The 12,192-nt window shown below is 37.4% G+C and overlaps 1 protein-coding gene across 3 annotated transcripts; it reads right to left on the reverse strand.

Annotated features, from left to right (window-relative positions):
- Positions 1-488: 488 nt before the first annotated feature.
- optn (optineurin) lies at positions 489-11,003 on the reverse strand. 3 transcript variants are annotated; one of them, XM_088072796.1, is made up of 14 exons: positions 10,860-10,979; positions 9,653-9,707; positions 9,247-9,374; positions 8,290-8,498; positions 7,038-7,199; positions 6,673-6,857; positions 6,320-6,416; positions 5,245-5,360; positions 4,319-4,468; positions 3,521-3,623; positions 3,207-3,365; positions 2,472-2,614; positions 2,185-2,267; positions 489-1,457 (listed from the first exon to the last, which is right to left on the reverse strand). In XM_088072796.1, the coding sequence occupies exons 3-14, from the start codon at positions 9,368-9,370 to the stop codon at positions 1,345-1,347; spliced, it is 1,644 nt and encodes a 547-aa protein (XP_087928922.1). In that variant the 5' UTR covers positions 9,371-9,374; positions 9,653-9,707; positions 10,860-10,979; the 3' UTR covers positions 489-1,344. The 3 variants fall into 3 exon arrangements, with proteins under 3 accessions (XP_087928922.1, XP_042367588.2, XP_087928921.1); XM_042511654.2 differs by lacking the exon at positions 9,653-9,707 and having other exon boundaries at positions 3,539-3,623; positions 10,860-11,003; XM_088072795.1 differs by lacking the exon at positions 9,653-9,707 and having other exon boundaries at positions 10,860-11,003.
- Positions 11,004-12,192: the final 1,189 nt, after the last annotated feature.

Below are 12,192 nucleotides of genomic sequence, written 5' to 3' on the forward strand. Positions count from 1 at the left end.
AATATGTTAAGCAAAATATAGTTTGATGATATTGATTTTGTCAAAATTTGTATCCATTGGGAACCGCGAAGCCTAAAAGGTGAGACAGGAACAGACTGCTGTTGTGGGTACATTTCCCAGACAGTAGGCTCCCAGGTATACCTTACTTTGTACTGGCCCACTGGCCTGTCTGCACCAGATAATTTAATAACACCTTGCTGTGGTTTACAGAACCTGTTGCTCACCATCCACAGTCCTAGCTGTACCGTAACTGGCCTTTAACTGTTTTCATGGCTGTACTGTATAAGTAGTCTAGGAAGAAGTGTGTCTGCAAGACTGAAGTCAGGGTTTATACTATTGTTCCCTGGCATTAAGACTTAAAATCTGATGTTCGGGCTCAATTCAGAGTAATTTAAATATTATAAAAAATATCTAACACGTGTTTTCGTATACTTGATCAAAGAAAAAAACGTAAAGGTTTTATGTCACAATATGACTAAAGACAGACAGAAATTTGACCGTTATTTTATTTTCATTCACAGAAATACAACATGGAATCAAAAGACCTTTATACTTTACAGACAACAGAATCAGCCGGGTGTTGTAGCCTCCTTGCATATAAACTTACAAAGGCTGTCGTTTACAGTGATAGGTTGATTACCAGTTAAATATATTACATTCAGATTACTAGGTATCATCTGCAGAGTCAAAATAAAATATATATCTTCATATTAAAGTGCCTACATGGTGCATGCTCCCTCCAACACCAACAATGCAGTCATGAGCTAAAATATCCTTCTCAAGCTAAAAATATAGACAGAATCTCATTTTAATTTGAGGGGAATATCTTCAAAAATAAAGCCTTCAGCAACCAAATACTTGGTAAACGAATGCAACTTGTAAAAACAGAACTTATCTAATATGTGCATGAAAGGCAGACAGCACCAAATTAATATCAAAGCATTCCTGCAGTTTCTCTTTTTTTTTTTATTACAGATTTGGTTTTTTCTTGAAGAAATTAATCTCCAACTTCATTTCAGCCCTTACAGCAACAAACAGACCATGTACCAGATGACATCCTGCAATATTCGGTTCCATTTCAAATCTTTATTCTCAGATTAAACAAACTAGAGATGGCCATTTATTTTCAGGAAGTAAAACCCCTGCTACAGCTTTGAAATCTTTTATCTTAAATCCTACCAAAAGTAAGGTGCTCATCCTAGAATAAATGGTACTGAGTTTATCGTGGAACTATGGCGAGTTGTCTCAGGGACCCGAGTTGAGGTACAGGTAAAAGCAGAGGAAGACTCAGATTAAGGTGCTAATGTAGCCGCTGTTGTCGTGGATGCTCGTAATGACACAGGTCTAGTTGATGCAGTCCATAATGTGGATCTGCAGTGAGTCCAGGTCCGGCAGGATCTCGTTGCACTTGGGACATGCGTGTTCGGGAATATTCCCCTGATGCTGCCAGTCTGTACCTGAGAGACAGAGACGCTGTTATAACCTGAACATGCTGGACAGATGTTCCAGTTAAACTGAACTGAACTGTTTGTCCTGCACTTCACCCCACACTTTATGTCCCAACAAGTTTCACTTATCAAATATTGGTTATACTGTCAAGATAATTCAACTAATAGTTAAACATTTTGGTAAATATGATTTTTCTCTTTCTTGCAAAGAGTTATTTGAGAGGATTGGTAAAACTCTCATGTCTGTATGCAAAACAGGAAGCCCAATGTCCAGGCCATACTGCCTGCTTGAGCAGCACATGTGCGTTGAAAAACCTGCTGTTTTATATTTTTGTGCCTGGACAGGTTAGAGTATGCTGTTCAGGTGCAGCTGCTGCTTAAAACAGACAGTAAAAAATGTGTTTTGATGGTCATACTGACCTTACACCACCTTTCACAACAATTTTCATGCCTATACCTGTCCCACACATGGAGAAATACAAATATTTATGTTTTACTCGACCTTTTCCGTTTCAAAATAAAAGCACTCTGACATCATTTCTGTCGACAGATTTCCTTAAGTCGTTAACACAAGGCTTTATTCTGAAGTATTTGCAGAACCCTGTTGTTGACAATACAGTTGCTTGCATGGCTCCATAAATTAGTATTAGAGTACAGTATTTTCACTAAATACTCTTTATATGAGAAAGTCTGCTTGAAAGGCTATGCTCAGGCCATAAATAAAAGCCATGTCTACCTCTTCCAACCAGACTAGCGCCAGCTCCGTGTTGATTTCCTCCCAGCGACACATGTCTCCTTTGCATCTCATTCAACGACCGTCTGAGAAGAAACACATAATGAAGGGGGTCTCAGAAGGTGCAGTTCATTTATGGGGTGAATGCAAAGCTGAGAAAAAACAGGATTTAGACTAGAATAGAAAGAGAACAATGCACTGTAACTTTTTTTTCCTTGGTCCAGATCACCTGATCTGAGCTGCAGGTGTAAACTCGGTCTTCCATATTATTCCATATATATATTCCATACCTGCCCAGTGACTCCATCTCCTCCTGTAGCTGGCTGTTCTGCTTCTTTACGTACTCCAGCTGAGCAGCCAGACGCTCCCTCTCTTCATGGAGCTTCTCCCTCGCTGCTCGCTCTGCGTAGAAGTCTGAGGAGTAAACCTCTGCCTGCACAGAGAGTACAACAAAAAGCACGATGACCGCCATGAAGAGAGCCAAGTTGTCATGCGGACTTCTGACACTTAAAAGTCCCATATTGTGCTGATTTTAAGATTCATATTTTTATTTTGGGTTGGTAAAAAAACACTTTCTTTTTCTCACACTGTCTGTATTGGGACTCCTGTGTTTATTTTTTGTCTGAAATGCTCCATTTTAGCGTCTGTCTCTTTGATCCCCCCTCCCAAAAAATGGCCAGTCTGCTCTGATTGGTCAGTGTTTTCAGGTCTTCCACATTTCCACTCTTGGTGTCTCTGCGCTTTCATTACAAACGGGGAATGACAGTAGAGAGACCTTCAACCTTCTATCCTCGTATAGTTGTGACATCACAACGATATGGAAAACCTGACAGCTCGTTTAAAAGCATTATTTTTGAATATGGACTTTGTGCATTTTGATTCTTACACAGACAGCAGTTATACAGCACCTCAACCTGCTTTAAAATTTAAAAAAAAATTAAAAAGGATATAGAAATCTGTCTTTTTATAATATGGTACCTTTAAGATCCAATGCTAGATGCTTGATTCATTATTCACTCACTGACCTGAGCCTGGAACACAGATATGGTCTCCAGCTCCTTCTCCTTCTGGAAGATCTCCTGCTTCATGTGATCTATGTGTTCCTGTTTTTTAGCCAAAGCCTCCTCAGCAGCACTCAGACGCTCCTGCAGCTGATCCACCACCTCCTTCTGCACCAGCTGAGACTGCAAGACCACAGGGCAAAGGTCAAACACATCCGGCTCTCGTTTTTGTGTTGTGTTTTGTGTTGAGTGTTTATGTGCTTAGAGCTGCTTTAGGCTTTGTGGAAATCAGGCAGATGTGACTGGCTGTTGCTAAAAAAGAAGAAAAGGGTCCTCACTGAGCTGCATAAACCGACCTCTCTCTTCTTTTTCTCCTCTTTGAGCTCATTGTAGTCTTCGAACAGTTTGGTGTATGCATCCTTCAGTTGGGCCAGATTGTTCCTGTGAGGGAGGACAGAAGGGAGTTACCAATGACTCAGTGTGTGAGTCCAAATATATTCTCATCACTACTGGGAAATAGACTCTGATGGTGGTAAAATGGGGGCTTCTGATGCAAATCAGTGTCATATAGTATATTTTGTCCCTACATGTAAACTGCTACATTTTAACTTATTTTCGTATCATCATTAAGCAAGTACATTTTTAATATCTACTTTTTCTGGAGGATAAAAACAGTTTAGACTCAATTTAACATGTACAGTCATAATCCCTGCATATGTGAACATCGGATGTGAGCATTTTTAACAATTTTATTTTGTCTTTTAATTGAGTGTTGTAACATTGATATGTAACATATGCAACATAGATATTTGTATCTTTTTTTACTGTAATTTTATGTTGTAATCTATGTAATCTAAATGTAAATATTTACCTTTGTCTTTTGTTAACCATAACTTTTATTACATGCATGCTATTGTATGTCACCTTTATATCCTCTCCTTTTAATTCTTTTTTCTTTACTAAAAGCCAAACCAGGGACAGGAGTTGGAAACTAGCAATAACTCTTAACTCTATATATGTAACAATAGTTACTACAGTTTTTTTTGCATCAGGCCAAAGTTGTACTACGTTAATTTACATTGTCCCAATCAAATAAACTATACAAATAAATAAAATAAGTATGTGTCTCCTCTGACCTCTCCTCTCCAGCCTTCCTCTGCTCCAGCTGGCTCTGGGCCTGCATGCTGTCCACCTGCAGCTTCAGCCGGTCATTCTCTGACTGAACGGTCTGTTTCTCCACCAGCTGGGCCTTCAAGGTGGCCACATCCTGCTCCACCTCCCGACATCTAACACACCAGAGAAAAACTGAATACTTGCAGATCCAGATTAAGCACAGGAACATCGATTTAACCCTCCAGTTATGTTGCGGGTCAAACTGACTCATTTTGAAGTTTTAAAATACAGAAGAAACATTTTTAATAATATTTGGAGCATGAAACCACGCAAATACACAAAAAAATGTTTTCTCCTTGTTAAGATTTCCTTTTGTAAAAAAAATTAAAATTAAATTATATGTAGTTTTAAGATGTAAATTTGAGAGATGTGTTGTTTGAGTGAACCAACATGCACCCATACTAGAACCTATTTCAAAAATGTAAAAAAAAAAAAATTTAATATAAAAGTGTGTTGAAAGTTTTTGAAAGTATACAAAAAAAGTTTGAATATTATTTTTAATGGAAAATGAGTGTATTCTCATTAATTACCTGTGATCTGTAAGAGGCAAAAACCTTGATTACACTAATTATTAATAAAATTGCGATGAATTTAGCTAAAGAAAATGTTTATGGAGAAAATATGTACTACTTTCAGATGGTTAAACATGCATAAAGTTAATTTGATCTGGGAACATTATTGTTGCTACGTTATGCATAACAGGCAGGTTTAAGAGGAATATTTGCTTTCCTTTAAAGATCCAAACAGGATTTCCCTGTAATCTACAATAACATCACAGGAAAAAAACTCATAACTTTGGCCTTATTTGTTGGTGCACATACTATTTTGGTTGGCTTAAATGCTTGACATGATTTAACAGTGTGGGTATACATGTATGTGTGGCCCTAACCTGTCCTGCAGGTTCTTCTTCATGCCTTCGGCCTCATCCAGCTTGCTCTGGGCCTGCTGCAGCTCTTTAAACAGCGTCATCATCTGAGACTTCAGATTCTCCACTTCAGACGCTGCCTGTCATGTAATGTTACATGAACATTACGATTTGGAGCCGAAATATTACAAACATCAGTGGACTTCTGCCAGTTGGCAGTTACTAAGTCGTAGATCAACAGCAGTACATTGAGATAAAACTTCAAACTTATTTCTTCAAATATGATGTTGAATCATATTTAAACTATCCCTAAAAGGGAATTGTTTGGATTTTTTCGAGTGGGGTCGTAGGAGGTACTTATAGTAGTCAGAGTATTATCTACAGTAGATGGTGGTCGATAATCTCCCAGTTTGGAGAGGCAGACAGGATTAACACCACAGAAGCTAAGAAATGTACTGCTTTAGATAGGGGACAGCAGCAAATCAATTTCATCCACCTTAAAAAAATCTTTATTATTATATATTTTTCTGTGGAATAATTTTAAAGGGGACATTTTTCCCGTTTTAAAACCTATTTTCAAATAATCCTTCCCTCTTTTTAAAACAATTTTTTTGTAATATTTCTTGCAATTTTTGTGACATTTCGTACCAAACTGGTCACTACCTCTTTTAAAGAAATAAAACCCATTTGCTCGGTTTCCAAAGGCTAAAAAAGCTTGTAAAATACGTCTGAATGCAGCACAAGAAAACTGATGTTGATCCGGGTTTCAAAGGTTTTAACTAATGTGGATGGGTTTTTTTAGTGGCTAAAATAACTTTTTGTCAGCTGCCCCCCATCCACAGCAGTACATTGCTTAAGTTTCCTGCCTGCCTCTCCAAACTGGGGGCGTGCAGACGGCCATCCACTGTAAGTAACACACTGACAAGTAAGTACCTCATACAACCCTTCTTCATAAAATCCTAGCTATCCCTTTAACAGCAACCTTTTATCAGAATATACAATGACACAGTTAAAACCACCTATTTGAGCTACATTTTTCTTTCTCATGAATAAAATGCTGCTCGCTTTCGTTCTTTCACTAGTGAGTTAATACCTTTACCTCTTGCCCAGAATCCTCCTTGGTCACTGTGGTCTCTTCTTCGGTGGTCTGTGTTGATTTATCTACAATACTCTTCCTCTCCTCCAGCTCTCTAATTCTGTTGGATAAAAAAAAAGTGTAAAAATTACGAAAGCTGAAAAACTAACACATATCAAGAGACAAGATTAGATAAACTTCATGAACACATTGTGCTTAATATCAAATAAAAAAATAGGAAGAAGGTGGTATTTCCTATTAATTTGCTCCAGTTCTCAGAAAATTGGCACAGCAAACACCTTGACTCGCTGTGTTTCCTGATGCTATAAACTTAGTTTATTTAGAGTGAACTGCTCCTTTAGGTTGCCATTCTCTACCTGGCAGCAGAAGACTGCAGCTCGGCCTGCAGCCGTTCGGACCGCTGTGTCTCGTTCCTCAGGGAATGGAGGAGTTGGCTGACAGTCATCTCCTCACTGTCCAGCCGGGACGCCGTCATGCTCAGGTCCGCACGTCTGCTGCGCTCCAAACCACATGCATCATTCACACCCGCGACGCCGCCATCCTGAGAAGAAAAGCACCTGACTACATTTATGTGGAATATTTTGGATGTCTAAAACAGGATGATTGGTGGGTTTAAGTGGAGGCATTTTGTGTTAAATGAGGCTTTTCAGCACAGAAAAAAGACAGTTCTGACGGAAACACTGATTATGGTGTGTGTGTGTGTGTGTGTGTCGCTCCTCACCGAGACCTGGATGATCTCAATGAAGGAGTCGTCATGCAAGTCCTGCTCCGCCTTCAGCTGCAGCTCAGAGTTCATAGCCACCAGGTCGTTCTTCTCTGCCTGCAGGCGAGCAACCTGGGCACGCAGGGCATCCAGCTCTGCACTCTGATTGGCTGACAGCGCCTGGAGACGACATCACACGTCAGCAATGCAGAATATTAAGAAGTAAAGGGGTTTATGTGGTTACAATTTGACAGCAACTTAAATATAGCGCATTTTAAAGGATATGTTTGGTATTTTCACTAGTTTTTGAGTGACTAATGGGAACAAACATTTTTGAAGTTGGTCCAGTATTGGAAGGAGGGCTGCAGCTTACAATCAAGAAACTGACTTCAATGTAACCACTTCAGGCATCTTCGCATCAACAGGTCACATTTAAAATTGCTTGTTTTTGCAGGTTAAGATTATTATTCTGCAGTGTTTGACAACATTATTGAAGAGGATCTCTGCAGAGATAGACCTTATTGTTAAAAAGTAAAATGCTTAACCACCAGAAACAGCCTTGAACCCACCATCGCCTAACCCACCAGCCTCCATTCAAATAAACACTAATCTTATCATCTTAAAACAGACTTGATTTTGAGTCAATAGAAGCAAAATAAAACTCACAAAAGCTGTCTTTGTTATCTTTTCCACTTTTCCAACGATCACCAACTCTAGTTTAGGTTGAAATAAATCCTTAATTCACCCAGTTAGATGTGAAAATATGCTGGTTCAATGCATGATGAAATTATTGTTTATTTAAATGCAGTCTGGTGAGTTTGGAAATGGCGATTTGGCTGTTTCTAGTTAAACAAAAATGATCTTACTGTTTTACAAAAAGGTCTTACTCTGTAGGGATCCTTTGCATAATGTCAGAAATTAAGTATAGTAATATGAGCCTGTCAGTGGCAAAAACAAGCAGTTTCAGTGAATGTAAATACGCCTGTTTTGCCGCTGCTGACTGTTGGCCACCTGCTCTGTACTGGACCAATTTAAAAGACTGTTGATCCCATTAGTCACAAAAGCATAGGAAAATAGGATCCAGGTTAAAAAATACTGAAACTGGCCTTTAATTCACAATAATTTGGACAAAGTGTCAAAAGATGAAATATCATATAAAACAGAAAATATGATGAAGACCTTTAAAAATATATAACATCAGAAGAACACAACACTGGCTCTTAGGTGCTTTGACAAATAATCAAAATTAATATCAGGGTTATATCCTCACCATCAAGCCTCCGGCAGCTCCTCCTATCCTCCCCTCCTCCTCTGTTCTCCTGGTCAGCTCCTGGTTTTGGAGGGTCAGCGCCTCCATGCGGCCCCGAGCCTCCTCCAGCCTGCTCTCCAGGAAGTCCCGCTCCTCCTTCTGCTTTTGTCGCCACGCAGACAGACCCTCGAAACGCTCCTTCATCGTCAGGTTGGTCTGGCGCAGGGCCTCTGAGCGCAACACAAATGGAGAATGCAAATAAATTTACATTGTACGAGCCAAGTCATTTAACCCTTTGAAACCTGGACTGGCATCATTTTTTTTTTGGGCTGCATTCACACGCCTTTCAAAGGTATTCAAACAAAGGTATTGACACAAATTGGTCTGAATTATTTTTGAAGACTGGAAAAAGGTAATTGGCAACTTGGCGAGTAATTTTCTCCAAACTGCCAGAAATAACCAGATCTTAAAAGTTTTTAAAAAACACGAAAAATGTCCAGAAAAATATTTCTATAATAATCATAAGTATGTATTAAACATATTTATTATTATTATTAATAATAGTGATAATAATTTATTATTATTATTATTTAAATTTTTTGCAGGTTAATTTTTTTGCTTTTTAATGAATTTTTATTTTATTTTATTTTTTTTAACTAATTTCTTGATAGTTTTGGGTCATTTTTTTCCTCAAATTGCTTATTGCCTTATTTACTGAAACAAATCAAGCCAATTTGCTTAGGTTTCAAAGCGTCAAACTATGTCCCTTTCCATTATTATTATGTTTACTGTCTCAACACACTTCAGCTGCTCTATCACACCTCACCTCTGAAACTCCACCCTGACATGAGCTGTAAGAAACACAGTGTACACTGACCTTTGACTGTTCCTAAGACTGGAACAGATGTCTTTAATAGTGCGGCAACAGCACATAATAAGCTCAAACGAAAAACGTTTTCCTCACTTCCACACACTCACCTTTCAAGTCTCGGTTCTCCTGGATGAGGATGTTCATCTGCTGCAGGGTTTCTTCCAGCGTGCCAGACTGACTGGGAGGTGAGCGAGAGATGTCGCCATTCATCATGGGGCCTCCAGACGCCATGACGCTGAGAAGAGGAAAATGAAAAAGGCACTAAGATGTTTGATCATGTCAGCAGAATATTGATATTTATCTAATGACACAGTAACCATCAGTAGAAATGCTGCAGTGGCAGAAATGAAAATACGTTGACCTCTTTTAGCTCTTGTTTCATCACAAATGTAATAAAGATGATTTAGATATACAGTGATAACATTTTGGAGGGAAACATAACTTTCTTGTCCCACCAGCATTAACATTATTTGTTTTTGTACTGTCAATTCTAAAAAAAATAAATAATCTTACTTGACTTATTATTGAGCCGTGTGGAAACTGTGGGGACTGATTAACCTGGAAAAACCTGGAATTAAAGGTTTTTGGTTTTGTTTGCAATTTTTTCACTCAATCTTTCATGCCATAACTAAAATTAAAATTTGCAGGATACTTCAGTTAATAGACAGAACTTAATTTAAACAAAAGTGAAAGCTCTCTGAGGCCCCTCTCACCCCTGAAAGGCACAATGTGGCTTAGTCTGCCCTACAACAGGGTTTTTTCTTCAACCCTCTGAAACCTGGATTGACATATATATATATATATATATATATATATATATATATATATATATATATATATATATATATATATATATATATTCTCTACACTCTCTCTCTCTCTCTATATATATATATATATATATATATATATATATATATATATATATATATATATATATATATATATATATATATATATATGGATTATGCCCTGTCATGGACCATGACAGGGGCCTACCAAGACTACTTATACACAGGGCCTAGTACAGGCATTATCACATCCACAGATACAACTAGACAATCTTTGTTTGATAACATTTTGAGTCAGAATCCAATTAAACAAATAGAAAATTTTGACAATTACTGAACACTCATTCATGTTTCCCTGTCTTATTACCTTCTATGTTTTCATTTCAACAAAACACATATAAAAATGCTCCATGCTGACATCATCCAATGACTCAGTGCTTCAGCATGCAGCAGAAGAAAAGCAGCATACAGCCGGAATTACCTAATCAGCAGCTCACATGATAGTTTCATTACATTACAATAGATGTCAGCAGTATGCTACACACACTATGGTCTGCTTCTGCCCTCATATAATGACTGTCATACATAAATACTATTTTAATAGGAGATGTAACTGTTTAACTGTAACCCACTTTGGTAATAACGTACTACTGTGAATACCAGTTGGATAAATGCGACTTTAAAACATTCTTTGTATATTACAGCCACACTGTCGCACTCTGAAATGGTATGGATGTATATTTTTTAATATATGGACGAATAATTTTACTTTCACTTTCTCTAGGTGGGCCCATGCACTAGCATCCGCTGTGCGACTCCTGGTAAACACTGAAAAGTTACCAGTAACTTACACAATACGGATGTGGTTTAACCTGAGCCAAAGTGCGTCACAGCAAACGTTAAAAACAAGTCAAAATGTTTCAACTCACCTGTTGTCAACTCCGGAACTAAACACAGTCTGTATGTTTACTCCAAAAACGCAGAGAAACACTCAGAAATGGCTAAATGTGGTGTTCAACCGTGTGCTAGTGCTTCTCGTTTGTAGCAACGTCAAGACACGTCATGAAACACAAAGTTTCCGGTAATCATTTTCAGAATAAAATCCTGATTTGAGAATACTTTTTTTTGTAGCTTTTTTTTAAGAAGGTACGAGAACTATTATTATTATTATTATTATTATTATTATTATTATTATTATTATTATTATTATTATTATTATACTCTGACACAGTTTTTATATTAAAAATACAAAAAAGTGTATTATTATTATTATTATTATTATTGTTGTTGTTGTTGTTATTATAATTATCATTATTGTTGTTATTTTAAAATATGGTTTGTGGCCACATGGTACCCGGTCGGGGCCATATACATGATATCATGTGATATCATATATATATATATATATATATATATATATATATATATATATATATATATATATATGTCATTTTTCATTAATATTTTAATTCAATTGCATTTAATTGGGCTACATGATTCCCCTGCATTTTGCATTATTTAATCAAATGATAAATACCTTTTTACGATATATAACCAATCCTTGCTACACTATTTCTCTATTAGGTTACCATTATAATATATTGTTATCGTTAATTTGTTATATTTGATCATTTTCAAGTTTTAGCTCTTATTTTAAAAGCTCATTCAACGTACTTCCTGTCTACAACGATCTAACCATCGTAGGTATGACGCAGAGAGGATCTAAGGCTAACGAGGGTTTTCATTTCCTCGAAGTGACGTCGCAGAGCAGTGAACAGATCTGAGTGAGATAGGCGGCAGCTGGATGAGAATAGCCGCTGTGTGACAGGCCCATCCGCATGTTTTACAGATCAGTGAGGGCGAGGACAGCCGTCATGTGACAGCGGGAATTCCCTGCAGGAGTCACCTTGCTGCACTTTGGAAACAACAGAGGAGACACCGGAGACTCCCTAAACCTCCTGGCAGTTTGCGCGTTTACGTGTTTAGGCCTTTGGAAACATATAGAATAATTATTTAAATATAATCCTTTCTGATGTAATACCTTGCAATTTTCTTTTTTACAAAAACGCATCAAGGTCACTACTGAATATTAATAAATTGCAATAAGTCTTCCAATTGATTGCTTAAGTCCAAACTTGAGTACAATGTAACCATTAAGGCAAATATAAAAATACTACAGCTTTTTTTCGATTAATATATATAATCAGTGATAGAAAAAGAAACATATATACATGCTGTTTATGTCAGTGTCCATTAGATGGC

The sequence above is a fragment of the Plectropomus leopardus genome, chromosome 22, assembly GCF_026936395.1.
Source record: "Plectropomus leopardus strain MGB_pleo_1.0 chromosome 22, ASM2693639v1, whole genome shotgun sequence".
NCBI classification, from domain to species: Eukaryota; Metazoa; Chordata; class Actinopteri; order Perciformes; family Serranidae; genus Plectropomus; species Plectropomus leopardus.

Excerpts from the sequence above, each read along its gene's own strand:
- optn (XM_088072795.1), bottom strand. The coding sequence starts at position 9,370 with ATGGCGTCTGGAGGCCCCATGATGAATGGCGACATCTCTCGCTCACCT. Across the intron at positions 7,200-8,289 it reads GAGCTGCCGGAGGCTTGATG|GCGCTGTCAGCCAATCAGAG; the intron begins GTGAGGATATAA and ends TGTCGTCTCCAG. Across the intron at positions 2,615-3,206 it reads TATCTGTGTTCCAGGCTCAG|GCAGAGGTTTACTCCTCAGA; the intron begins GTCAGTGAGTGA and ends CTCTCTGTGCAG.